Raw genomic sequence first — 26547 nt, 5'->3', positions numbered from 1 at the left:
TTCTTTCATTTTTGTGGTTAATTGTCGTTAATCTCTAAATGGGTATCTTACTTTAATCCTAAAAAAATTCTAACACCCTTTTCCGTAAACATAACAAACAAGATGTCAAATGCTCAAACGCGCTAATAACGGCGTGGTCATTAAGCAGGCTCTCTCTGGCTAAAAGCATTTTTAGAAGATTTGTGCATTTAGCAAATCAAATAACGCTTGAAGCCTAAAGAATTCTTGCAGTTAATATATAAGATTCAAGAATATTTCACGAATTTTGAGGATATTTCGGTCCAGTATCACGGAAGGAAAATTGGCGTTTGCATTCAAAGTGAAATTGTGTGCAAACCATAAATGCTAACCCCAATAAAGTATATATTTTCTGAAAGGTTATATAATACAGATACTTGTTTTGGATATTGTTTTGATAATATAGACCATAATAAGCAACATAAGCATTTTGTTTGCAATTATGATGTTGCACAACATTAGGTTTATTTCAGAACACGTTTACGTGAGCGCCTAAACTTTTATGAGGAATTTGATCAACGTATATTGGTCCTAAAATAGCGTATCTCGGATTTTTCTTTTCTTGTTCCTGTCCCCACTACGACCCTGGTGAAATGAATGAGTCAATGAAGTTCATCGTGCACATTTTATTAGTTTCTCCAACAACTGCTCACAATAAAGACCAATAAACACAACAAGATAAATTATAAGCTCATAGACAGTACACAATCATTACTAACAAATTTTTGTTCTTGTAGTGTAAACGAAATACCTTTTTTTTTTGCAAGATTTGTATAGATGCTTTAAAAACGTGTTTCCCACCGAGTGGAATCTCCTTGAAAAATGAAGAAATCAAGGTATCAAATACTGTCAAATAATATATTCTAATTAATGCATCGCTGGAAACCATCCATAATGCCTTGCAAGGTGCGATGCTCTTCGTCACAGCCGTGAAAAGAAAAAAAGAAAATGAGCTTCGTGGGTTTTGAGAACCGTAACATTTTACGAAAGAATCTTAAAAGATGCTCAATTCGTCTGTGCCTTAATGATGTGATCTGTCTTGCGAAGAGGCAAATTCAGAGCGAGTGGTTTCCACAATCTTGTATTGATAAATGATGTCACGTGACATGTGTTTTGCACTCAGTCTCTCGAAAGACTGAATTCACGGGCTTAACGAACTTTCGTAGAATTGATTTTGCCATCTTTTCTCATGTGCTTGATGGTTATTTTAAAAAGTGTTTTAAGAAGTGGAGTATAATTCGAGTCTAAAGGCACTAAGTTACATTAATGTTAATTTTTAATTTCTAATCTTTAAGCTCTTTTAAACCTTTAACTTTAGTTTATTTAAATAAGGAAAACACCTGACTGAAGAAATGATTAACAATCTATCATAGAGTTCTATTGCAACTTTTGAAAAATCAAAGATGACAATAAAAACAAGACAATCCGATGTATTAATTTTGTTTGAAATACCCGTTTACTCTATATTAATACTTCTACTTTGTCTGTACATTACGAATCACAAGTTAATAATAAAAATATTTCATTATGTCAGCTCTATGCGAAAAAATAATCAAAAGAAATGAAATCAATTCCTAGCATTTTGACAGTGCCTAGCAACCACTGCAACCATAGCAACAACAGCAACACCGACGACCATTGCCGAAGCGATCACGACGATCACAACCGAGGACACGACGACAGCATTGTCGGAAGTATCAAGTTGAACGACTTTTTCGCATTTGGTGTTGTTACCCGCGGTCGTCACAGCTGTGATGTTATGAGCAGCCAGCGTTTTGTTGGTCGGTTTCTCGTCATCTTCATCCAAGTCGATGTAGTCGGTAATTTCTCCGATTTCTGACTTGCTGTCTGCGCTCTCAGAGGATTTGCTCTTATCTTTGGATTTTTGGTCGTGAGTGTTGGTTTTCTTTGATTTGGGAAGATGTAAAGTTATTCTGTCGCCGTCCATATGTGTGGTCACTGAGTCGGTCTCTTCGCTCTCCGTTCCGACAACAAGATAACGGCGACCATCAATGGTGATATTACCAATGAATTTATGAACAGCCGGCTTTTTCGCCTGTTTCGTGGGCTTCACTTTCGCGACGATATGTTCTCTCCCTTTAGCCTTGGTGTCATGTGATTTGGAAAGGATCTTTTCATCTCCCAATTTACCGAATACCGAAATGCCTTCTGGTAACCCGTTCAGTCCCACGCCCATTCCTGAGCCCACGTCTTTGCTGGTCAGTATTTTGCTAGTTGCTATTGGCCCTTGTTTATGTGAAGAGAATTCCTTCACTTTACTTTGTTGATTGTGCGCTTCGTCTATGATGTCGAAGATCTTCGGGATCTCGTGCTGACCGCTACCGTCGGCTGCATACGGCACCGACGGCTCATCGATTATGTCGAGAATCTCCGGAAGCGTGCTGGCCTTGTCCGAGGGCTCGCCGAACGCCGAAGATGATTTCACCGACGGTTTCATTGGAGGAAGCATAGAGACCTCTTCCACGTGACTCGAGGCGAGGTGCTTTGAGAAGCCTTGCTGACGAATGACGTTCTGCACATCTTCTGGTACGTAAGACTGCTGGGTAGGCCAGGCGTGTATCGCGGGCATTTTGGTTGTTCGATGATTGAGAGGGTTGAAGTATTTGGCTGGTTTGGGGCGCTGTTGCTCCTGTACAATATGTTCGACTTCTTTCACAGTGTCAGGGATAAGCTGTGAGCCGCCTGCAAAGTGAGAAGGAAGAGGGCTGGACAACTGATGCTGAAAGAAACCTTTAAGAAATCCCGTCGGGCGGAAAGGTCTCGGTCTTTGCGCTGAATAATCCAACTTCTTCGACACTACGGACGCAATGGCGGGAGGGATGGACGCGGGAGGAGCAGCCGAAGTGATTGGCGCGGCAGTGGTTACCGCGGGTGGTGCTGTCGACGCCGTGGATGCAGTTGTCGGCGTTGTTACTGCGTCCGTTTGTGCGACAGGCGTGCTCGCTGTTGTTGCTGCCGTAGCCGTGGTTGCTAGAGTTGCCGGCTTTGTAGGCGACACAGCGCTGTCTTTATGAGCAGCGGCGTTAGGATCCCGGAAATTAATAATAATATCTTCGATCTCTGAAGGAGCTGATGTCTCCTTTATGGCCTGATCATTCATAAACAGATCAAGCTGATTCTTCGAAGGATTGCCGGGAGATAATTTTGGCGAGTCATAATATGAATTTGGATAAACATAATCATTCATTGTTTGATCGATATCAGGTTTGTCACGCCATGGTGACCAGACTCCACCGTGCTGATCAGGATTCGCGTTGTCGTCCGCTTGAGGGTACACCGCGGGCGCGGATTTGCGGTAGTAGAACTTCAACCTGTCAATCATGACTTTCAAAGTGTTCGGCATAAAATCAGCCAGGTTATGGTACTCGCACGGGTCCCATTTGATGTTGAACAAACAAGGCTTTTTCTCTGGATTACAAATTGGCGCTTTTGTGTACAAAAGTGGATGTGGATGTTTAACAGTGCAGTCAACGGACGCGTCTTTAAGTGTGCTTGGCTTGGGGACTTGATCTAACTCATGCAAGCTCTCAGGCCTAGGGTACCAATCGCTATAGAAAGTGCGGTTTTGGTGAACTATCATTTTGTAGTCCCCAATCCTCAAAGCTGCTTTCTTCTCTTTCATAGTATCCAGACCGTGTAGGATCTCGTACCGTGGGGACTGGGCATCATTGGAAATAGTCTCCCAGATATTGAATCCGTCAATAGGTCCCAGTCCTTTCACGTCACCACCAGCCAGAGCATAGAAGGTTGGGAGCCAGTCAGAGGCGTGAAGCAAGGCAGTTGATACTCGCCCTAAAGTGTGAAAGAGAAAAATTAGTTTAGAGAACACACAGTACTTTTAAGTTCTTTAACTGTCAAAACAGTTGTATCTGAAGTCAGGAATTACACTTACCTCGTTTCTTTAACAGTGGGCTGTGGACAAATCCGACAGCACGCACTCCACCCTCCCACAAAGTGTTCTTGGAACCTCGCAGCGGATAGTTTGAGCCCGCGCTGGCGTCTAATCCACCAGCGGCTGCTCCGTTATCAGTGGTGAAGATGATGATGGAATTGTCATAAAGACCTTTTTTCTTTAATGTTGTTACTATCTGGCGCACTGACTCGTCCAGAGCTGACACCATGCCTGAAATTTAACGATTACTTTGATCAATGTGTGCCGTGAGAACCATACAAAATGCTACTGAGAAATCACGTTGAAATACATTGTATCTCTTTCTAGAGCGGTTTTTACTCGAGTTTCGAGAGTAATTTGCGTTTGCTTTGGTTTTGCATCACTACGCTCAGTACGCTCAATGATTGGTTAAGAAAACTCGCGCCACCCTTTCAACCAATCAGAAGTAAAAACAAAACTAATCGTGTCTTGCTCGCGCACATTTTCCCGCGCTTCGCGCCGGCTACATGAATTTGATTCGAGTTTTGATTGGAACACTGGATTGTTTGCGTCCTTCGTGTTTGGCCAGACTGTGAGGGGGGAATTGGATTGCAATGTGGACCACAAAACGTGAAAACGCGAGACTCGTGTTTTTATCTTTAGGTCGTATAAAGGAGACGAACGTAAAACGAGACGTTTTTTTCTCTCCAATACCTGCAAATGTTCTTCTCTTCTTATCTCCGATGTAGCCAAGTCGATCAAGATATTTCTTTGGTGCCTGAAGTGGTTCGTTACCATTTCCAACATGAACGGCTTGTTGAGCGAAGTAAAGAAACAACGGCTTGGTACCATCATGATCATTCAGTACTTTGTCAGCTTCACGAGTGAACAGCTCTGTGCCATAAGTACCTGTTTCATTGTACACAGCCTGTGAACAACAACAAACATACTCAAATTAAGTTCTACACTGGCACTTTTCAATGCGGTTCAACCATCAACAAACTCCATCAGTTCCGAAAATTGGGCCCAGTTGTTCAAGGAGTGGATAACGCTACCTACTGTATAAGTGTTGACAAAACCAACTACGCTATCCACTGGATAGTGATTTATCCAGAGGATAGCCTTATCCATCCTTTGAACAACCGAGGCCAGATCTCTGACGTTCACTGTTTAATATTACTGAAGATCACAGAAGGAGCAGGGGAGCAGGGATGGCGCAGTGGTGAGAGCGCTCGCCTCCCACCAATGTGGCCCGGGTTCGATTCCGGCCAGGTACCATATGTGGGTTGAGTTTGTTGTTGGTTCTCGTCCTTGCTCCGATGGTTTTTCTCCATGTTCTCCGGTTTTCCTCCCTCCACAAAAACCAACAGTTCTAAATTCCAATTCGATCGGGAATCCGAGGGCCGCAGGTTTGTCAGTCGAAGACTGTTACGTGCAACCCTCGTAAAACAATTGATTTTTATTTATTTAGAAGATCAGGCAATGTTTTTATTGGTTATAGCCACTTTACAAGCTGTGTTTAGTATACACGGAGGTCTGTTTTATTCCAGATCGTTATACTAGGATTGCGGCATGGTATCTTTCGAGGAGCATACATGAAGTAGAATTAAGTAAAAGTACAGAAAAGAGGGCTTTATATGTGGTGGGATGAATGTATATAGGGCGAAGGGGTAGACTGCAAAGCACTTTATTTTTCTCTTGACATATCGATGAACGATCTTATATTAAAAGGCAGAATAATGTTTTGCAGTCTAGGACGGGAGATATATTAAAAAACTTTCGTACCACCCTAACATTTTCTAAATCTGCATCACATTGGATATTTTAACAATAACAACAACAACAACATAACAGTGTGCTTTGTCTCAGTTGTGTCAAATACTCGTTAATCCCAAATGTTTCTCATTACTCACGTCCAAGTTTCTTCTCAAATCCAGCCCGTAATTTCCGTCATAAGTCACGTGACTAAAGTAATCTTGACCGGAAGTCCAGAAGCCGTAGAAGGAGTCAAAACCTCTATAGGTGGGGGTGAACTCCTTAGCAAAGAATCCCAGCTGCCACTGCGAGGAGAAAACACCAATAATTTTTTTCAGTTAGAACGATTTTTTCCCAATCGGGTCACGGATATTATGATTGGTTGTAACTTTCTATTCACCCGCTGTGCACTACTTTTTATATAGTCTATTATTTTAATTGATTTATATATGACCAGAAACCCATAAGGGTTGAAACGTGTAACGCACGCGCACAGCGTTTGGAATTTCAAGGACCTAAACGCCGTAAATTTCTTACAGAAACTAAAGAATACAAATAGTGTATCGAAGCAAAGTTCTCCAGACTACTTCAAGAAGATGACACAGGAGAATTAAACCAAATTTAACTTTATTCAACCAAGCTTGTTCAAAAACAAAATTACGCCATCGAGCGCGAGCTAGAGCGCGCTGTGAATCGTAATCCAAATATTGTAATTTTGATTGGTTAAATGTTTCTCGTGATTTTCCAAATATGGTACTTAGTGTAAACGAATGTTCAAACGCTTTGTACTATGCGAATGATATGGAGTTACATGTTTCAACCCTTATGGGTTTCTGGTTAAGGTAATAATACGGATCAGCATTGGTTAAAGCATCCATACGGTCAGATTACCTTTCCTACGGCATGAGTTGAGTATCCTAACTGCCTCAAATGTTCAGGCAGAAGTTTTTCTTTTAGTGGCACACCAAATGGCTGCCTATTGTGAATAGTGTCGTGCTGAAGCCCTGAAAATATTAAAGAAAAAGAGAGAAAGCAGTCAACCTTTTTTGCACGCACGAGGTGAGCTTGCCAATGTATTTGCACGAATTTGTTGTACGTCTTTAGCGCATCGGCTGCGCGTTTGTCCCGCGCCGTCGATGCAAGTAACAGTAAGGTAAGAAAGTATTTATCGAGAGGATTATGCCTCATACAGTGAGCCCCTGTAAAGCTTTCTTTTCATCTGTTGCGCGCGTTGTTTTCGACTCTTGCGTTATGTTCTTGGGAAAGTAAATTTATTCTTCAAGTCCTTCTCTCCAGCAAGGTGTAGAAGTAGGTATCGGGGTACTGTCATGTTACTGTGAGCTGACAAAATACTGTGGAAAGGGGGAGAAACGACGCTCCGGTACTTCATTTATTACCTAAATTCAGCGCGTATTTTCCTGTCATGAATGCCGCCCTTGAAGGCGAGTCCATCGGAGACACGTAATAATTATTAAGAATTACTCCCGAGTTCGCCAAGCCGTCAAGAGTGGGCGTGGGGATCTGGGGCGAACCGTGGAAACTGACATCATCCCAACCCTACAAAAGAGAAAAGATACATTAGAAAAAGGCGAACGAAACGTGATTTTTGTCAAATACAAATGAGAATGAGATAAATTGGCTGTGTCAGATAGAAGAGTTGAAAAGCAATGATCTAGATTTTTGGATGTAAAGTGGTCTCTTTTTCAGGGACTGGGGAGAATTTAAGCATTGTGACGTAAGGGATAAACAGTCACGCCTGAACGATCTCTGGTACTGCCTGAAATGTAATTTATTTACCCATGTGCACATCAGTTCTGTTGAAATATCAAAGTCGCGTGACGTAGATGAAAACGCGAGTTTGTTTCAGTAATGTACGAGCGCGTTTTGAGTGGAAGTTAGCCGTCGCCAACAAAAACTGTTAATTCAAACTCATATGTCAAGACCCATATGAACTTAAATTTTAAGCGAAGAGAAATTTTTATTTTTGTATAGTTTAAAGTAAAAAAAGAAAGAAAACGATCAATATAAAGTTCATAGTCGCTTGAATTAAAAAAAAAAAACAGCAATTAACTCTTTTCTTCTTTACAAAAACGCGCCACTTTTGCGACAAATAAATACATGAAGTTCAGTACAAATTAAAGGCTAAAAACTTAAATAAAATTAGAAAAAAACTTCACTCACCAAATCATCGGCTACAATCATAATAATATGAGGTTTCTGTGCCACTTGTTGCTGTGCATCAAGGTAGTAAATTGAATAAAAAATAACAAGTATTCTAAGGACCATGAGTCGAGGACTGCATCTAAAGGAAGCCATGTAATCTACAAGTAGAGAAAATGACATAAAATTAGTCACGCTTGTATTTAGAAGTTAGTGCCCTTGAAAACGTGAAGAAATTGAGTGATTCGCATTTATTTGGTTCATAAACAATAATTATTCAACTTTCAAAAACTTTTTCGGTTGATCAGCCACCCTTTACGTGTCACGGTTTCATTGAAAATAACTCGGAACCCAAAGATGAGAATTTGTCTTTTGTCTTCAAAATTTTGAAATTTTCAACTTGTGCGGATTTTGAAAGTTTTCTTTATGTTTTATATTTCGTTGAATTAAAGAGTTTTTTTCATTGGACAACGCTGTTTTATAGAAGCAAAGGAAAACAAATTCTACGAAAAATTAAGCATAAAACCGCCTTCTTTGTCGTTATTTAATCGTGTTATCCAATGTAACCAAGCGAAGAAAAAGACCATGACCTATTGAATTTACTCTACCTTCAAATCTTTAAACATTCACCGATTCATCTCGCATCTAACGTATACTTTTTTCGATCGCTTTGTAGTTTAAAGCGGATTTGCTCGGCTCCTAACAGAGAATCGTGCGAGCTGCATTCAAGCTGCGTTCAAGGAAAAAATGTCCAACCGACAACCAGCACGTTATGAAAACAAGACCTGCAACTTAGTGTTCAGAGGATATAGTTACCTCCACTTGTAAAGATCACCAATAGCAGGTACCATGAGGAAAATATGTGAACAACGATCAACAGCTTTTTGATTGTGAGAATTGCGTCAAATACTTGAAAAATATATACGAAAATCTAGAATATCTTGTTTTTTGTTTGGTCATGTCAAAAACAAAAATGGCTGAAGTCAAATTTCAATAAATACTAAATTTAACACATTTAGAACGCAACCGCCTTTCTAGTTTTTTTAGTTTTATGCTTTAGTTATGAAAGGTCATTGACGTTTAAGAAAGTGAAAATAGTGTTGAATGCTTCAAAAATTATATGGAAATATTTGTTTGCTATTTGATTTCGATGGAAAGCATGTTTGACCTTTTGAATCGTTTCGCAAATAGTAAATTTAATTTAATTTAATTTTTTTCTACTTTCAATTTTTTTCTGTCAACTTTTTATGCTTACGTTACAGCACCGAGTAGGCTTACAAAATCGATCAATCGTGTGGATAGAACACGTTCAGTTCAGTATTAGTAGATGCATGGATAGAGAAGTCGATATCGTTCAATAGTTATCTATGAAACGTCTGTAAATCTAGAAGTCTAAATCTTAACAACAGAAAAATAGAACCAATTTACAATTTGTCAGATTTATCAATTAAGGACCGGTTTGTGGCAGCTAAGTATTTTAGCTCCATTTTACTGAACGGTATTTGACTAAAAGAATGAATTAAAAGAGATCAAAGACGAACGTTTTACACTGAAAGCTTTAAGTTTACTCAACTGAAAAAATGGTATCGTTCGAATTGAAAGCCGGTGATTTCTTTTAAAAAAACTATCTGACATTTATCAATTTGATTCTTGAGAAAAAAAAAAACTTTGTTAAGGAATTTCTAAATTTAATTTTATTAAGAGCGTAGGTAATCGACATTACCTTGCTTTTTTCCCTTATACTGGTAAGGGGACGTTTCTGTTCGACATATTTACTCCACAGCTTAATTTAATTAAGAGTTTTAACTATCTCATATCTCCCGGTTTGCTAGTACTGAAAAATAACTGTTATTTCCCCGTTGGTTTTGGTAATGGGGTCATTTTCCTTCTGGGCAAGTCATCTGTGACAGAAAATAACATGGCAGTGATAAATCGCTTTAATTCAGTGTTGAAAAGTAACCCTCCCATAACGAACGGTTTTACTGACTTGGTGAAGATCATACCAGTTCGTTTTTGTTCAGGTCTTTTGTGATTTTCGATGGAAGGCGTTTATTACGAATTAATGAGGTGTCTTTGTTTCGGTTTTCAGATCGTCTTTAGCCAGCGATTACGATTGTGAAAGCCCGAAATTAACTGGGATAATTCTTCCTTGTTTCCTAGTCGTAAATAAAAACTGGAAAAATACGCTCTCATTAAATTTGATATTTTCTTAGGAGATCGGCCTGGCCAATGTAAAATAAATATGGTCAAATAAATATAGGCAAAACTAAGTATTTGTCGGACCTAAAGTTTTAATCCACATCATTCTATATATTTAGCCGTCCCCTGAAATCACCTACTACAAAGAAGTTTTTCTTGCCTTAAATCCACCGTAAATGTCTCAGAATTGTTGATAATCAACTTATCTACTCCCTTAGTAAAGTACTTCGCGTCATAATAGACCACAGACTAGAGTATCTTACCTTGTGAAGTTATTCCCATATTTCTCAGTTATCCCTTGGTCCTCGCAACACTTCTTATCGTAAAACAAACACATCCATTCCTTGTGAAATTAGCGCCAAAAGAAATTCAGGAGATGCAGGTCAATACAACATCTTGAAGAAAAAAGAAACTTTAAAGTATAGCTGCGTTCAAAACGTAGCGACCGGTCAGAATTTGGTGAGTTCGATCGTTTACAAATGCCAACGAGCTCGTTTTCCTAATTTGGCTTGTGATCAACAGGTTGCACCCGCAACGAAAATACCCGCTAAATTATTGACAGGCGCGAAAAATCCGAGAAAGCCATTTGAATTTACCACTCAAGCGTGGAAACAACAGGCGAAAAGAAGAAGCCTCCATCTGATAACGAGGCAAGGTTTAGAAATACGAGTTTTTGTGCGGACTGAAATCACATCAAGAAGGTGTGATTGGCTAAGATTCAGTTTAAGGAATTTTTTTCATTAAAATTTTGACAGTTTTTAAGGAAATACTGGCGCATGTGTCAGGAAAAACCGAAAAAACGCAGCATTAACAAACTTAAATATCGAAGCAATGTATAACTTTTGTATGTATTTATTTTTATTTAGCTCGGATTTTTTCGCCATTTTAAAATTCTTCATGAGCTGCACGATGCGAGCTATACAGTATTTTATATGACTGACGAGAATCCGATACAAAATAAATCCTTGTAAAATTTACTGTAAATTCAAGTGAGTTCTGAGATTCGTAACCCTAAAGTTAAAATACGTAGCAAAAAGATTTTACTGATAAGATTTGAGAGATGTTGATCAAGCCCGGCGGTGGACTGGAAAACCTGACTGCCAACAGGCTACATGTCTTAAATTCGGGGATGGTGAGAGCGTTTGCCTCCCATCAATGTTGCCTGGTTTAATTTCGGCAAGGTGCCATTGTGGGTTGAGTTTGTTGTTGATTCTTGTCCATGCTCCGAGGGTTTTTCTCAGGATACTCCTGTTTTCCTCCCTCCCCAAAAAACAACATTTCAAAATTCCAGTTTGACTTGGATAGAGGACCCGAAGAAAACTCGGCTTGGGCTGATGCAGCTTCCTCTCTAAATACCGTAAATTTATCATTTATATCCTTAGCTAATACAATTTTAGTATTTCGCGCCAAAATGGCCGCGGAAAACGCGTGGTTTATGACGTGAAAACTTTCAGAATGCTGATATTGATTCTGATTGGACAGTAAGGAGGAACTGACTTTTAGGGTGTTGTCATCGACACCTTTAAATTTGTCAAAAATGTCACTGTTTATCCTGAAAGCCATATTCAAATAAGATAAAATTTCTTTTGATTTAACGATGACATTAAAAATCATGTTTGTTCGCTGTCGGGAACTTGACAAGAAGCGCTTTTACATGAGTTCGGTTGAAAAAAGGTAATCCTCTAAGATAAAGTAATCTTTATAAATGGCTACGATAAAAGACAAAAATCACTAAGTATTTTGTTAAGAACCTTTAAATGATAGCGGTAAAACCAAATTACAACTAATCGAATTTGAGTGGTTTATACGACCGAAGTGAGATTAATTCTAAATTAACGGATATACAAGTTAACCGCAAAAGAGAACCTGCAATTTGGAAAATCCTTACACCAGACAACAATTAAAAAATCAAATCAAACCTTAAAAAAATAGCCTCTTGTAAAACGTAAAATTTCTCTTCTCGAACTGAATAAAATGCGTTAATAAACCAGTGCAAAATGGAGAAGTGTTTGTTTTTTATTAACTGAATAACCTGAAAATATACCGACATAGTTGTTCTACCCGGCGGCGTATACAATCTTTACTCGGCCTTTTTCCGACGATGGTTTCTTCAATAAAACGGCGTTTTCTGTGCCTTCATATTGGTGGCAAATAAACAATTTCACTGTCTTTCTTCGAGCGAGATATAGGCACATACACGTTGTCTTGACGACTTGAAGGCTCAACTGGTGACAGACTTGGCAACGACAGTCGAGTGCGGGTCCTTCTAAACTCTTCAGTCCTTCGCCGACTTGCTAAAGCTTCACTCAGCCGTCGGCGAAACTGTCTGTTTGTGACGCCCGTAAGCAACGAACGAGCATTTTGTTCAAGCGCGGGAAATTCCTTATACGTTTCTTGTTGCACATCGAGGATACGGCGAATTTCTTGCTCAAATTCTCGATGAAGCATGTCCTTGGTTTTTTCCAGACTCGAGTCAAGAGAAGAGTTGATTGCTTTCGCGTAACGAATGGCGTTAACGACTTTTTTGTGAGGGCTCGTGGACAGAATTGATTCTTCGCGTTTCATTCTTTCCTCCAATACAGCTAAAAGGGAATCGTATTTCATTTCTGCATCTTGATTCTGAAGCGTAATCGCGAGCGAATTTGATTCCATTGTTGAATCCGCGCATTGTGAATCGCTTTTGTCTTTCGTAGATTCTGGAGAAAATTGAAGAAACTTTACGCCTTTCATTTGGAATAAAAACAGACGGAAGCTTTAAATTGTAGCAAGTTTAAGCGGCCCTGTAAGATTTTGTCGACTCGACCCAGTTTGCACTTAGAGCAGTTTTCATCACCTTCTCAACTCTGCCTTTCTTCTCCGCTTTCATGACTTAAACTTTTCCTACTTCAATTTAATTCAAGGAAGTAATTATGGCCCCCAGCTGCTCGACTGACAAAGCAAAATTTGATAATGTCTAACTTTTCTTTTATTGCAGACGGAAATTTTATTTTCAATTACGACTTTCCAAACGAAGGCATTTGCATAAAACGCAAGGTGTTCAAATGAAAACTACTTCCACAAATTGTCACAAACCTTCACGTTCGTCACACAACTCCGTAGCTTTACAAATTCGACAAAAAATTAATTACTTTCTTTTCTGGCAAAGACACTTAACCCAACATCGTAATTTCACTCTCAATACGTTAATAGCTTCGCAACAACAAAAGCCATGTCACTTTTTAAACAGATCTTTATCTCTTCTTGAAAGTGAAACTTAAGAATTTGCCAGCGCGATAATTTACTTGGAAATCTCCTAACGACTAAGATTCTAATTAACTTTCAGTGTTGATCTACCGAAGGCGTAATAATGAAGAAATTGAAAGGAAAAGAGCAAAGAAGGAAGGAATTAAAGTCGTTAATGTAAACTTCGTAGTTATCGAGAATTATTTGCGTTTAAACGAAACAAATGCACGCACTTACCTACAGGAAAATTAAAGTTTTTGCAACAATTTTAGTGAGGCGATATTTTGCGACACGTAGTTTTGCAAATTTAATTTGGAGACTTTGACCTTTTTTTTCAAATAAATAAGCGCATTTCATTTTTTCGCGACATCAAATTTTAATTCACGAAAAACGCGAAAAATATGAAAATATCGCGTAAGGTAATATAAGCCTCTTGAAATAATAACTTAATGACCATAAAAGAAAAGATTAAAAACAAAATGAGTTTTTCGCTACAAAATTCAATTTGAAATTGTGATCACGCTGGCGTATTGTCTTCGACTTAATTTTTCAGCTGGCTGCAAAATTTCAAATATAGCGTTAAGACACATTCACTTGTCCGATCAGAAACTTGTTTCTCCTTACAATATCAGTACATGTCAAGAGAACCCGTCATGAGAATTACGAAAAATCGTCAACTAGGGGATATTGACCTGACGTACTACCAGAATTATTTTATGGCTTGGACCCAAAGAGTTCGCCAAAGGTGCTCTGATAAAAAAACGTGCTTGTAAATTTAACGTGCCCAATATTAAGAAACAAACTCTCAATACTAGTTCCCATACATATCTTAGTACTAGTCGGGAGAAATTGTGTAAATATCAGGTACACTGGTGAGGTAGGAAAAGGGGAGGGGGTGGGGGGTATAGATCACGTTTCACGAAAAATAAAACGGCCCTTTCACAATTCACGAAAATTATAATATTGGCATTTCACGCTTCACGGAAAATATGAGAGAACATTTTGGAAAATCACGGTTCACAGCCACTATGGAAATAACGATTCATATGGAAAAAATAGCCATTTCAAGGGTCTTTCAAATTTCACGGAAAATAAAAAGGGCCGACCACGGGTCACAAAAATATCGTTTACCACCCTCAAGTTTGCATGTTTATGTTATGAAGAAAATTTTCATATTGATCGCACTGGTTTATTTTTTATACTTCCGATTGCAATAAGGTATATTTTTGGGATTTAATTAGAATATTGCATGCATCTACTGTTTCATTTCAATCACTTGTTAATTTTTTTCATTTCAACAAAAGCAATATGAATGATTATTTTCATTTTCCAGCTAAACAGACTAAACAAAACAAATTGATTCCGAAATCTTTAAACTTGAGCCCTTTATTGGATTTCCTTCAATTTGAATACTTAATCGGGCAATTCTCGTACGCTTCAGTAAAATGACATGTGAGTTTAGTCGCGCCATGGTTAGCATTTTGAAGCGCAGGGTTATCTAACGGTTAAGGCGGGAGTACACATGAATGCCATTTTTGCGCCGCTTAAAATGGGTTAATTGGCAATATCTCGTTCACATTTCAACATTTAAGGACGTTCATAACGGTTGCCAGCACTTTCCAGCTCTTATACTTTGATTGGTCAGCACTACAACTATTTTTCAATTGTTGCTATCTCAGTTGACGAGTAGGCAAAGTGGGCAGAAATTACAGCGTTTGTATGGGAATCCGACGGCAAATATCTTTTACAAAAATTGAATTCTGGACAACTTAGAATTGTAAAGTTAAGATATTAGGCAAAAGTTTTTATTCACCAAGTTTGAAGGATGTAGCGGGGCTAGAATGCATTCAGCCGACATTTGTCTAGAATTTTTTCCCGCGAACCGCGTCAACTCACCGAACCAGAACGTAAATCTGCAGAGAAAATACAGACAAATGTATGGGGAATTAAAAACGTAACTGAACGCTTTCTAGCCAAGCTACATCCTTCAAACTCGGCAAATAAAAACTTATGCTTAGTATCTTAACTTAACAATTCAGAAGTTATTCAGAATTCAATTTTTGCCTATTGCTCAAGATGGCGTCGAAAACCGTGATAAGGCCTACTATAATATCAAACAAATAATATTAAGTGCACAAAACTCAAAAACGGCAACTTTTGGCAAAGTTGTTTTAAAAAAATCTGTACATGGTTTTCAGAGCCACCTTAAACTTTCGAAAATTCTGATGTGGTGGTGGTGGGGGGGGGGGGGGGGTCTGCAAGGGGCTATACTGTTCCATCCAAAGAGAGTACGAAAAGATAACAGTTCCCCCTCTGAACAATACAAACATACTCTCACCAAGAGTTAAATGGCCTGCGAATACAGCCGCCTCTCATCGCTCCCGCTACTACGTGGTTCGTGTTTTGCACTTAGTAGCGGGTGCGATGAGAGGCGAATGTATTCGAATTTTTAGGTGGGGATTCATCGATCAAAAAGCCCATGTCAAGGTGAAACAAGTACATCAGGGGAGAGGGAGTTAACAGAGCAGTTGATACGGTAGGGGGGGGGGAGGAATCCTCCAAATGATACAACTTCCGATTTAATTACGATAATTTTTCGACAATGACGCCACTTGACCATATATTAAAGGACAAGAGAAAACACATGATAGGAGATCGTATTACACTGTATTATTCCCGTTTGCCGGTTTAGAACATAAAGCGAATACAAGTTAGACGTGTGCATGAGACGCGAGTTACACTTGCCGAAGAAGAATGACCGAAACTTGGACAAAAAATACACGATCCTATAATACAAGAAAAATTAAATAGCCGAATAAGTACTCTCTCATTTGATGGTTTGACAGATGTTTTACCAGAAGTCTATAAGTACTTCTGATTTTACTCGTTAATCGTATTTACCACGCAGCTTGTGAAATATCCTCACGTATAATCTGTCAAACCATCGAATAAGGCAATTGAGTATGATAAATAGCTATAGTACATGGCGCATTTCTGCGCTTCGTAAGATCTTCCGTCCTCCTTTTTATTTCGATTAAAAGTGTTTCCAGCAACCTTTACTTCCGCTAAAAATCCCACAATCCCTTGTGTCTTTAACTGCAGGCTTCCCAGAAGCATTCATCTTTCCCTTCTTTTTTCCCATATTTTCAAAGTACTTCAAGTTGTCCCGTTAAAACTGAATGCTCGTGTGTTTCCATCAGACTCCATTGTCGATATTTTCTTTGGGTTTCGCTGTTGGATCTAAGCCGTGAAGCTTCATCCGTACAGCGATGTCGCACAAGTAATCCAAAGACTCGCACCTGAAAACGACAAGGATTTAACAGTTTAAATTCCAAAGGTGATCATAGGCGCACCAACTTAGATTTTTTGGGCAGCAAGAAAAATTTGGGTAAAGCCAGTTTTTAAAGAAGTTTTTGTACTATAATTACTATTTATCATTCTCAATCGCCTTATTCGATGGTTTGACAGATTATACGTGAAGATATTTTACAAGCTGCGTGGTAAATACGATTAACGAGTAAAATCAGAAGTACTTATGGACTTCTGGTAAAATATCTGTCAAACCATCGAATAAAATTAAAAAACCATCTGGCACCCAGGGTACACTACACTTCAACTCTACTCTTCTTCACTACACTCCCCTCCAGAAATGGGAGACTGAAGAATTGTGTTGTGACTCAAATAACGTCCACCACGTCTTGTATTGTTTATTATGATCAAAATAATACTTTACTCACATGGCCTTAGCTTTCTGCCATGTTTCTCCCCAGACGTAAACGCCATGCCGGCGAACAAGAACTGCGCAGGAGTCTGGATACTGTTTCATGGCTTCAGCCATGATCTCCTTGAAACGAAAAATAAAAAAAAAATAACTGAAATAATTATGGTCACGTTTTGATTTACAAAATTAATTACTATCTGTTTACTTAAGTTTCACAAGAAAACGTTTTGTACACGTGACCATTTACTGATTTGACATGTTGTGCACGTGACCACTTACTGATTTGTCTTGTTGTACACGTGACCAGTTACTAATTTGACCTGTTGTACACCTGACCATTTACTGATTTGACGTGTTGTACACGTGACCAGTTACTGATTTGATGTGATGTACATGTGACCAGTTACTGATTTGACGTGTTGTACACGTGACCAGTTACTGATTTGATGTGATGTTCATGTGACCAGTAACTGATTTGAAAGGTTGTACACGTGATTGATTTGGAATGTTGTACACGTGACCTGTAACTGATTTGACAGGTTGTGCATGTGACCTTTCACCGATTTGAGTCTTGTAACTGGTTGAAGCAACTCAGGCAACATCTCTAACCAATCACTGGTGACTCAAACAAATCACAAAAGCTGCAATTAAGAAACTAGAGATTTGTGCAAAAATGACCCAGCTGTTACAGTATTAACAGTTGTCATAAAATTCATCCCCAGGCCCTCTGCAGATATTCTGAAACAAAATATTTAATTCTCTTATGTAATTTTTAGTGCACCTTTAAGTCCCGTTTTTCTGGCATGTTATCGATTATGGGAATCACAAGCTCTTCATCATATCTATGGAAAAACAAAATGATTATTGATCTTGACTTATAATTACATTAATCAAACTAAAAAACATTAATCATTTAATGGAAATTAGAGGTTAAATGGCCAAGTTGCACGGTACCAAAAACTGCTTTTGACACCATCCCCTCCCCCTAGGGGGACTTACTCTCAATACCCACCTGTAATTGACACCTGTTGTACCTTTCTTCATTCCCTTGATCATCTCTTGGTGCGTGATGCGGAATTCCTTCCCAGGGTACAACAGAGTTACCATGACGCAGTGCTTGGAGTGCGTGTGAATCACAGCTCCAGCTCCTATAACAACAAACATGTTTGTCAGGTTTAACAGGTTTATGGTATGAGGTGTAAGCAGGTACTAATGGGAAGGAGGAAAATGAAATTTTAATGGTTCTATGAAATGCAACCTCTGAATGGCAACAAGGCTGCATATCTGCCACACCATTAGAACAAGAACAATATACTGGTACGTTCAGTATAGACTTCAGGTTTATGATTACCTCTCAAAGTGTAAGCATTCATAAACAATGGAGTATCCTGACTTTTCTTGAGATTCTTCCTATAATTTAACAGAATATAACGAGAGAAAATATTCTTATATAAAAACCTGACTAACTTCACAAGATGTCTGTACAGAGATAAGATGGCAAAGGAAGCAGGTATTAACTGTCTGAAGAATGTGTGGACAGATGGATTGATTGATTGATTGATTGACAGACTGACTGACTGACTGACTGACTGATTGATTGTTTGATTGATTGATTGATTGTTTGGTTGATTGGTTGGTTGGCTGGTTGATTGTTTGATTGATTGATATTGATTGATTGATTGATTGATTGGTTCTAGTTGGTTGGTTGACTGACTGACTGACTGACTGGTTTTTTGTTTGTTTGTTTGATTGATTGAGCAACATTTATTTATTTATTTATTTATTCATAAATCAATAATATATATAGCCTACTCCCTGAGTATTTCTCTTTTCTATTTTTTCTAATTCAATTTGGGTCACAAAGCAGCAACCATGAGCTGGTAAGAGGTAAAAAACAAGAGAGAGAACATTTCAGACCAGGGTATGCATGATTAATAGGTTTGCTTCATTAATGAATAAACTAATACATTCATTTACCTGTTTTTTCATAACGCAAGTAGTTAAAAATTATAAGAAGCAAGATTTAAATGCAAATCAATAAATTAACTTACCCTGGTGGAGGAGAACAGAGGTCATTTTCTTCTATGTCGCACACAAACAAGTCCTCAGACTGTACATACACAAGCAGAAAAAAATGTCCGCATTTAAAAAACAGTACATATAAGTGGTTAGTGGTTGCTATCCCAGGGAGGGGTGCTTGGATTTAAAGTGATGGAGAGGTATAAAGGATTTTTTCCTAGTTATTATTCATTATAAATTGTCATTATAATTTTGTCCAGTATTTACTGGGTGGTGTGACCTTCTGGCAGGTTTTTTTTTGGAGGGGGGAGGAGGGGGGGAAGGAAGTTAAATTAAGACATAACTGTTAATTAATGAGTTTGTGTAAAACAATTAAACACCATAATTATTCGATTAAGTGCCCTCCTTCTAATAAGCGCCCCCTTCCAAATAAGCGCTCCCCTTCAAATTTGTTTTTGTCAATAAGCACCCCTATTCCAATAAGCGCCCCCATTCTAATAAGCGCCCTTATTCTTATAAGTGCCCCTATTGTGAATAACTGCGCTTACTGAAGTTATCGACGTCGAATAGATAAACTCACGAACATTCACCATACTGTACATGTATATATATTTAATGCTAAAATTAATGAACAAATCTTTTACAGTGCGACTACTCGAACCGGGGCACCCTGAACAAAATTAACCAATTACAGTGTTAATTGAAAACAAAGGATAGGGACATTTTTTTGCAACGGACCAATAACGTTCTAGAACGTAAACAAAAGATTACCTACAAAATTTGAAGTGTCAACAACGTTGCAAACAGATGCGGACCTCTCAGGAAACTTGCCTTGTTTTTGATTGGTTAGCTTCGATCCTAAATTTTCACTGAGTGTACCGAATTTCAGCGCTCGTTTTATTATTCAATCAAAAACTGTGATCAAAAGTCCTCATTCACAGGCTAAAAAACTATTCAGAGGAAATTTTCTGATAAAATTAAATTGCTCTTCCTTGGTGATAGTACAGTAAAGAATAATGAAGAACATTTTTTATTCATGACAAGTGACGACGCGTAAATGGGATGGAATTGCATGTTGTGAGCAGTAACTAACAGAAAATGAGTCCGTAAACACGCAACATAATTCAACGTAATGTTTACATTTCACATGGTGACTCGCATCAATTTCACGGCAACAGACGGAGTGAAATAAAAAATAATTACGGCATGATTTTGATTTCACAGTCTTCATTTTCACCCCAGGAGTGAAACTAGTAAACACAGCGTGGAATCTTCAATTCACACCTCCTGGCCGTGAACAAAATTTCACGATTCATGGTTTGATTCGTAAGCTTTTTTATAAATGTAATCGCGAGAACTCCATGACCTTTGGAAAATTAAGGATCAAAACTAACCAATCAAAAACAAGGCAAGTTTCCTGAGAGGTCCGCATCTGTTTGTAACGTTGTTGACAGTTCAAATTTTGTAGGTTATCTTTTGTTTACATTCTAGAACGTTATTGGTCCGTTGCAAAAAAATGTCCCAATCCTTTGTTTTCAATTAACACTGTGATTGGTTAATTTTGTTCAGGGTGCCCCGGTTCGAGTAGTCGCACTGTAAAAGTAACTGAACTTTCAACAATAAGCGCCCTCCCTTGAGGTGCCAAAAGTGGGCACCTCAAGTGGGTCACGGTAAAGGGAATTGATATTTCCAGCTTGACACTTAAAGGGCTATTGATCTTTCCATGCACACAATGGTGATACATGAGAAACTAGACTGTTCACAGTCCCCTATTTTTCCGTGAAGTCGTCGAGATCGGTCGTTCAGTCCGACGGGCCGCCATCTTGGTTTACAAACGCGAGCGAAAACTGGGGAGAGTGCAAAAAATCCCGTGGGAGGCGGGGGAGAGGTGGAAAAAATATATTTTCCGCTCTCCCACCCCCACGCTATGAGCACCCCGCCCCGCCTCCCACGGGATTTTTGCACTCTCCCCAGTTTTTGCTCGCATTTGTAAACCACGATGGCGGCCCGTCGGACTAAACGATCGATCTCGACGACTTCACGGAAAAATAGGGGACTGTGAACAGTCTAATGAGAAACTATATGGTTTCTTTTTCCTGGCAGTTAGAACTTACCTTTATTCTTTCCTTTTGAACTCCAGAGGGAGCAATAAAGATCTCATTTCTAAAAGGAATTTTTTTAACAATTGTTTGCCCTGTGCCAGTTTATTATTGTTTGATTTATCAGAAAATTTTAAACAAAAGTAAGATTATTAATCATTAAATATTACTAACTGTGCTCGTGGAACGAGGCAGCGGTGGCTGCCTGCGACCGTGCAGCATGGCAGAGGAGAATGTCCGGCCCTTTGCCCACTTAGGGCTTTGGCCATAAGTCATTACTAACTGCATCAATACCCCTGGAATTCTTGGATTTATAATTTACATGAACCAGTGTTCTTTCAAAACATTTTTCAGCCAAATGCCTCCCTCCCCCCGCCCATGTACCCCCAGCTTGACTCACTAAAAATACTACTGCCTCAGAACCTCCAAACAGTTAGTGACTTTTGACAGAGTTATTATTTGTGGGAGTTGCAGCAAAAGCTTTTTGAGGCCATTTCAACTCTTATAACAACAGCAGCATCATATGCAAAGACAAACTGTATGTTAGATAGTAGTGAGCTGCAGCAAAGTTTTAAACACGATACTGACCCATATTTGATGCTCATTCCTCCTCCAGTGCCTGCGACCCAATCTAGATGATAAAACTGTTGCAACAGCTCAGGAATGAGATTTCTAGGATGCTCGGGATCCTGAAAAACAACAACAATAGGTTTACTTTAGGATGGATACATGTGAACAGCCATGTTTTAGGGACACGTAGTCAGGACAAAAACATGTGTTGCTGCAACATGTGCCTACTACATTTTCTTGCATGTGTTTATGTTGCAATTTCCCTGCTACATGTACCTGCTACATGTGTATGATGAGTACACATTTCCCCGCTAACATGTCCAGGCCTGGGTAGTAAAGTTTCCTGAATTCGCCCTCCAGACCTCCATGTCACGTCAAAAACCAAATAACCTTTCGATCACTGTGAAATAATACAGTATGTGTATGTCTTATTGACAAGAATTCTTTAATACTATCAGTTCCAAAATTATCTTCACAAATCGATCGCGATCAACGCACAGGTAATTTGCCTGATGAATCAATCGATGTATTCCACAATTGATTCTACAGTTGTTTCAATATCCACTGTTGAATCAAACGCGTATGATTTCACAGAAATCAGCTGAAGAATCAAGCGCTTGAATGCGGCATATTCGAAGAATCAAATGTTCATTTGTGGAATCACACGTGAAATTATTATTTTGTTCATGCGAGGAATCAAACGTTTTCGAGAAACAATGTGAAGAATCATGTGCGGAAAACATGAAATCTCGTGTAGAATCATACGGTGAATTCGAAGAATCAAATAGCCATTATTATTGAATCAAAACCCGAAATTTTGGAGAATAAGTTTATGTTTATTAAAAAAAAAAACACTTCGTGGCTTTTTTCGCTGAGTTATCAGTCACAAAGTAGGTATGTTATGTAAAAAGTTAACCCTGCTTTGAGCGAGCCACTGTTTCCGCATAAGCTGCAGCAGTGGGCATGGGTCTCCTGAGTAGTGTACTCGTCTGGAACATCCATTAATCTTCGATGGTTAACGGTGAAGTTCCGGTGAGTTATAAGGACTACAAACCTGCAACACTTGTGGTACCATCTATGCTGTCCATGTCATCACTGAGCATGCGTGCATATAAACAAATCAGATATTTCCTCTGAGCATTAATAGGTGCGTAAAGGTACCCTTCTATCAGTTGCGTGAATGATATTGCGTACACGATTTGGCTGAATCAAATCCAAACAATTCTACGCATGGTTGTAAACTTAGGAAATAAATCGTGTGATTCCGCAAAGGATTGCCTCGAAGAATAATTGTATTATATAGAGATATTTTAGCCTGTTGTTTGATTCTACATACCTGTGTAATAAGTCACTGATTTAGTTGAAGCCATCGCATTTTAATATTTCCCGGTCTCGGAGGCACGAATGAAAATTACCGCATTTTACGGATTACTGCATTGCTGGCTCAATGGGGGTAAAGTGTGACTAGTGATGACTAGTAATAAGAGGAGCTTTCCACTGCTGACTTTCATCGCGCAAACGCTGCCGACAAGCAGCATTGGGCGGATTGTCTTCCTTTAATAGAATCAAACATTCATCTGTCGAATCAAGCATTGGAATAAATATTCATTTGACAAACCACCTGAAGAATCAGGCATATAATTAATTGGAAAGTCAAATGCATGCGGTAGGTTGAAAAAAATTAGAATGTATAGGCATGCGGCAGCTTTCGCTCTGTTTCGCGAAGTGTTCCACGCTTTATTTACATTACTGTTTGCACGGTTTAGTAGCTACTGTAGTTTATATAAAGACTCAAACAACTGTGTAGCCGCACAGTCAAGTGGTAAGTGCCTCGCTTCTGTAGCCATGCGTTCTTGGGTAACATCTTTTAATTGTTTTGATGGCGAAATATATTCTCTGTAAAACTGCAGCTGGTCGATTTTGTCATCCCGCTTGATTCTACAGACAATTCAAGCCTTCAGAGGAAATCGAGAAGGTTGGATTACCGGTATACGGAAGATAAAGTTATCGATGGTTAAACGTAGTAGGAAAATGACCTGGAGGGGAATTGAAAAGATTCGAGATAGCGGAAGGTTCGAATTATCGGGATACAACTGGATTTATTTTAACTATTTTACAGGATACACAATTATTATTTTCCGAATACAATGGCGATGTATTCTTCTTTTGCCGGGAGAATGATAAGTAATAATACGTGTGATTCCCGCTTGATTCCACAGACCTGTGAAATACACTAGATCGTTAGTGTTTGATTCTACACACAACAAAATTATTTCCGAATACAATGACATATTCTACTATTGTGGAGAATCATAAAGAATAATTCGTATGATTCTACAACTGTGCCGAACCAAACGCAAGAATCAAATGTGTGATTCGTCAGGCAAATTACCTGTGACGATCTAGCGATCAGTCCACACGCAAATCGTAACGGCACAAAATTCAACGCATAGCAAGAAATAAATGCCGAAAGCATGATCTAATTTACCTGAATACATCCTAACCTGCGAAAATAACGACTTTGAAGCAGTGAAACTTACCTTATTAGAACAATCAGCTGAAGTTGAACTTCTCGCCATCACAACAGTTTCACGGCAGGTTCCTGGGGTGAGTCGAGGGTTGAGGGTTGAGGGGCGAGGGGTGATGGTTGAGGGGTGAGGGGTGAAGGGTGATGGTTGAGGGGTGTGGCGTGAGGGTGAAGGAGAAGGAAGCACTCAGCACTCCAAAACACCCACGGAAACGTTTTCAAGAATTCCGTCAATCAACGTTTGAAATAACCGGCCATAAATACATTTTATGCCGACAGAAGGCTCAAATTAACTTTTGCAAAGACATTTTAAAGATTTTTCAAGTTTTCGCATTTGTAAACGGGATGAAACTGCACGGTTTACAGGTCTTTACAAAAAATAAATTCAATGCGAAGGCGACAGTGCCAGACACTTTTAATGTTGTGCCAAGTTTTACGGCTCGCTGAACATAAACGTTTTGAAACTTTTATTTTTATCGTGTTTTATTCCGACGGTTTAGCAAGACAAAGCCCATTATGGCAACTTAATTAAAGAGGGTTTTACTAATTTGCGACTGTTAAAAACATTTTAAGGAGTTTTGGCCGCAGCATAAAATTTATTTATCGCTTATCGCTTATTTGATCGCTTGTGCGAGACGTTATCGGAAACCACTTCAAACTTTGATTGGAGGAAATCTTGGAAACGTTTCGTTTGGAAACGGATGTTTTGATTTGGAGTGCTACAGTACCTATCTTACAGCTGGGGGAACGTATTGAATTCCTCCTTCAGCCTCACCCCTTACCCCCACACCTCGCCCCCAACCTTTCACCCTTAACCCAACAGACATAATAGAGAGGTTAAGCATGACGTTTATTTTTCCCGCAAACGGCAAAAAACTTCTTCAAACTTCTGCCGTTTGCCGTTTGGCGTTCGTACGCGGAAATGAGTACAGTCAACTCTCTCTAAGACGGACACCGTCGGGACCGGCCCCAACTGTCCGTCTTAGAGAGGTGTCCGCCTTATAGAGAGTCGAGGTAAGTGACAGACTCTGACACCCGGTAATTCTGAAATAATAAAGCTCAGCGGCTATGTACAATGAATACATGTCTGCTTGACGTCTGTTCATAAACCATATTCGTTTGTTCGAGCAAAAGTTGAGAACACCCATATGCCCATACACCTACAAAGTTAAGCTTAGAAATAATCCGCTATAACGGATTGTTTTTGGTCTGTGTTATGTCCTTATAAGGGGCTAACTAACTTAACTTTATGTTGATACGAAGTTTTGAAGCATTATTCGCTAATAAAAAACACTGTGCCCGTTGTCCTTAGGGAGGTGTCCGTTATATAGGGAGTTTAGTTACAGTAAAATGACTGAAAAACGGCAGGGACCAACGCCAGGTGTCCGTCTTATGGAGGTGTCCGTCTTATAGAGGTGTCCGTTAAGAGAGAGTTGACTGTAGTTTTGTGTTTGTCGTGAATTTGGGATTTTCCCCCTATTTTTATGAGGGATTAATTTTAGAATTCCATAAAAAGGTAACAAAATGAAAGGCAAGCTCGCGTTTGCCGTATGAGCTTGCCTTTCTTCTCGTTACGTTTTTATCGAATTCTAAAATTAATTCTCAATACTGGATCCCAAACATTTCCAAGTACTAGTCGTGAGAATTGATGCACGGGAGCGGTTGAGGCCATAGTTAGTAAACGAGACAGACGGAACGACGAAAGTTTCGGCGATCCGCGAACGCTCTTCGGTGACGTCACCGCTCACAACGGAGCCCAGACTCTCTTGGGCCGAGAACACCATTCTCGTACATAGGACATAGAATTTTTGAATTAATTCGAATTTTTTTCATTGGCTCTTTGGAACAAAGAATCCCTAAACGGAAGTCAAAAACGTAACGACTCTCTTATTCATTCTTTGAAACAGCGTGACTGCATACATGAAGAGCGGAAGTCCTAGAATCTAGGACTGGAAATCCTGTGTCTCCGAAGCCCTTCGTTTTTTCTTGACAAGGCCCAGCCGGCTAAGAGAAACGAAAGGGCTATGGGGACTAGAATGCTCGGGACTAACCTGGGTCGGGCCCGGGGGGTTGGGGTTATCGTTGTGTGCTCTTGGGCTGTTTTATTTAGTCGACTCCCCACACAACGGGAATGCTTGGCAAGCTGACAAAAATTCTGATGGGGGAGGGGGTATGCAATACTGTATCGTCCCATACATAGAGAGCAGGCTACTCGCAGTCCCTTGATGATTAAGATAACAGAGTTCCTCCTCTGATCCTAGAACAGACTCTAACCACGAGGTGGGAAGTTATCGAGCCATAAAAACCTATGGAAACATCAAACAGTTACATCAGGAGAGGGAATTAGTAATAGGACATTTGATAC

General features: G+C 39.3%; 2 protein-coding genes across 2 annotated transcripts; both read right to left on the bottom strand.

Annotated features, from left to right (window-relative positions):
• Nucleotides 1-629: 629 nt before the first annotated feature.
• LOC144631711 (uncharacterized) lies at nucleotides 630-17084 on the bottom strand. The gene is made up of 9 exons (XM_078490230.1): nucleotides 16984-17084; nucleotides 10288-10419; nucleotides 7847-7986; nucleotides 7063-7222; nucleotides 6557-6669; nucleotides 5824-5970; nucleotides 4625-4838; nucleotides 3932-4162; nucleotides 630-3831 (listed from the first exon to the last, which is right to left on the bottom strand). Exons 2-9 carry the CDS (start codon nucleotides 10304-10306, stop codon nucleotides 1586-1588), a joined length of 3270 nt encoding a protein of 1089 aa, XP_078346356.1. The 5' UTR covers nucleotides 10307-10419; nucleotides 16984-17084; the 3' UTR covers nucleotides 630-1585.
• Nucleotides 16984-26502, bottom strand: LOC144631884 (methylthioribulose-1-phosphate dehydratase-like). Its single transcript, XM_078490471.1, has 8 exons — nucleotides 24196-26502; nucleotides 21674-21774; nucleotides 21101-21149; nucleotides 19019-19077; nucleotides 18319-18377; nucleotides 18002-18115; nucleotides 17749-17809; nucleotides 16984-17090 (listed from the first exon to the last, which is right to left on the bottom strand). The coding sequence occupies exons 1-7, from the start codon at nucleotides 24232-24234 to the stop codon at nucleotides 17790-17792; spliced, it is 441 nt and encodes a 146-aa protein (XP_078346597.1). The 5' UTR covers nucleotides 24235-26502; the 3' UTR covers nucleotides 16984-17090; nucleotides 17749-17789.
• Nucleotides 26503-26547: the final 45 nt, after the last annotated feature.

The sequence above is a fragment of the Oculina patagonica genome, chromosome 12 (genome assembly GCF_052425735.1).
Source record: "Oculina patagonica isolate OP01 chromosome 12, crgOcupat, whole genome shotgun sequence".
NCBI classification, from domain to species: Eukaryota; Metazoa; Cnidaria; class Anthozoa; order Scleractinia; family Oculinidae; genus Oculina; species Oculina patagonica.
This window is presented reverse-complemented; position numbering and strand designations above follow the sequence as displayed.

Bases quoted from the DNA above. Each gene is read 5' to 3' on its own strand.
- LOC144631884 (XM_078490471.1), bottom strand. From the start codon at position 24,234: ATGGCGAGAAGTTCAACTTCAGCTGATTGTTCTAATAAG. The intron at 19,078-21,100 runs GTAAGTTCTAAC...GTGTATGTACAG, and splicing joins TTCAAAAGGAAAGAATAAAG to TCTGAGGACTTGTTTGTGTG. The intron at 17,810-18,001 runs GTACAACAGGTG...GTTTTTCCATAG, and splicing joins GATCAAGGGAATGAAGAAAG to ATATGATGAAGAGCTTGTGA.
- LOC144631711 (XM_078490230.1), bottom strand. The intron at 7,223-7,846 runs GTGAGTGAAGTT...TCTCTTTTGTAG, and splicing joins TGATTGTAGCCGATGATTTG to GGTTGGGATGATGTCAGTTT. The intron at 4,163-4,624 runs GTATTGGAGAGA...GTTAAATTTCAG, and splicing joins GAAGAGAAGAACATTTGCAG to GCATGGTGTCAGCTCTGGAC.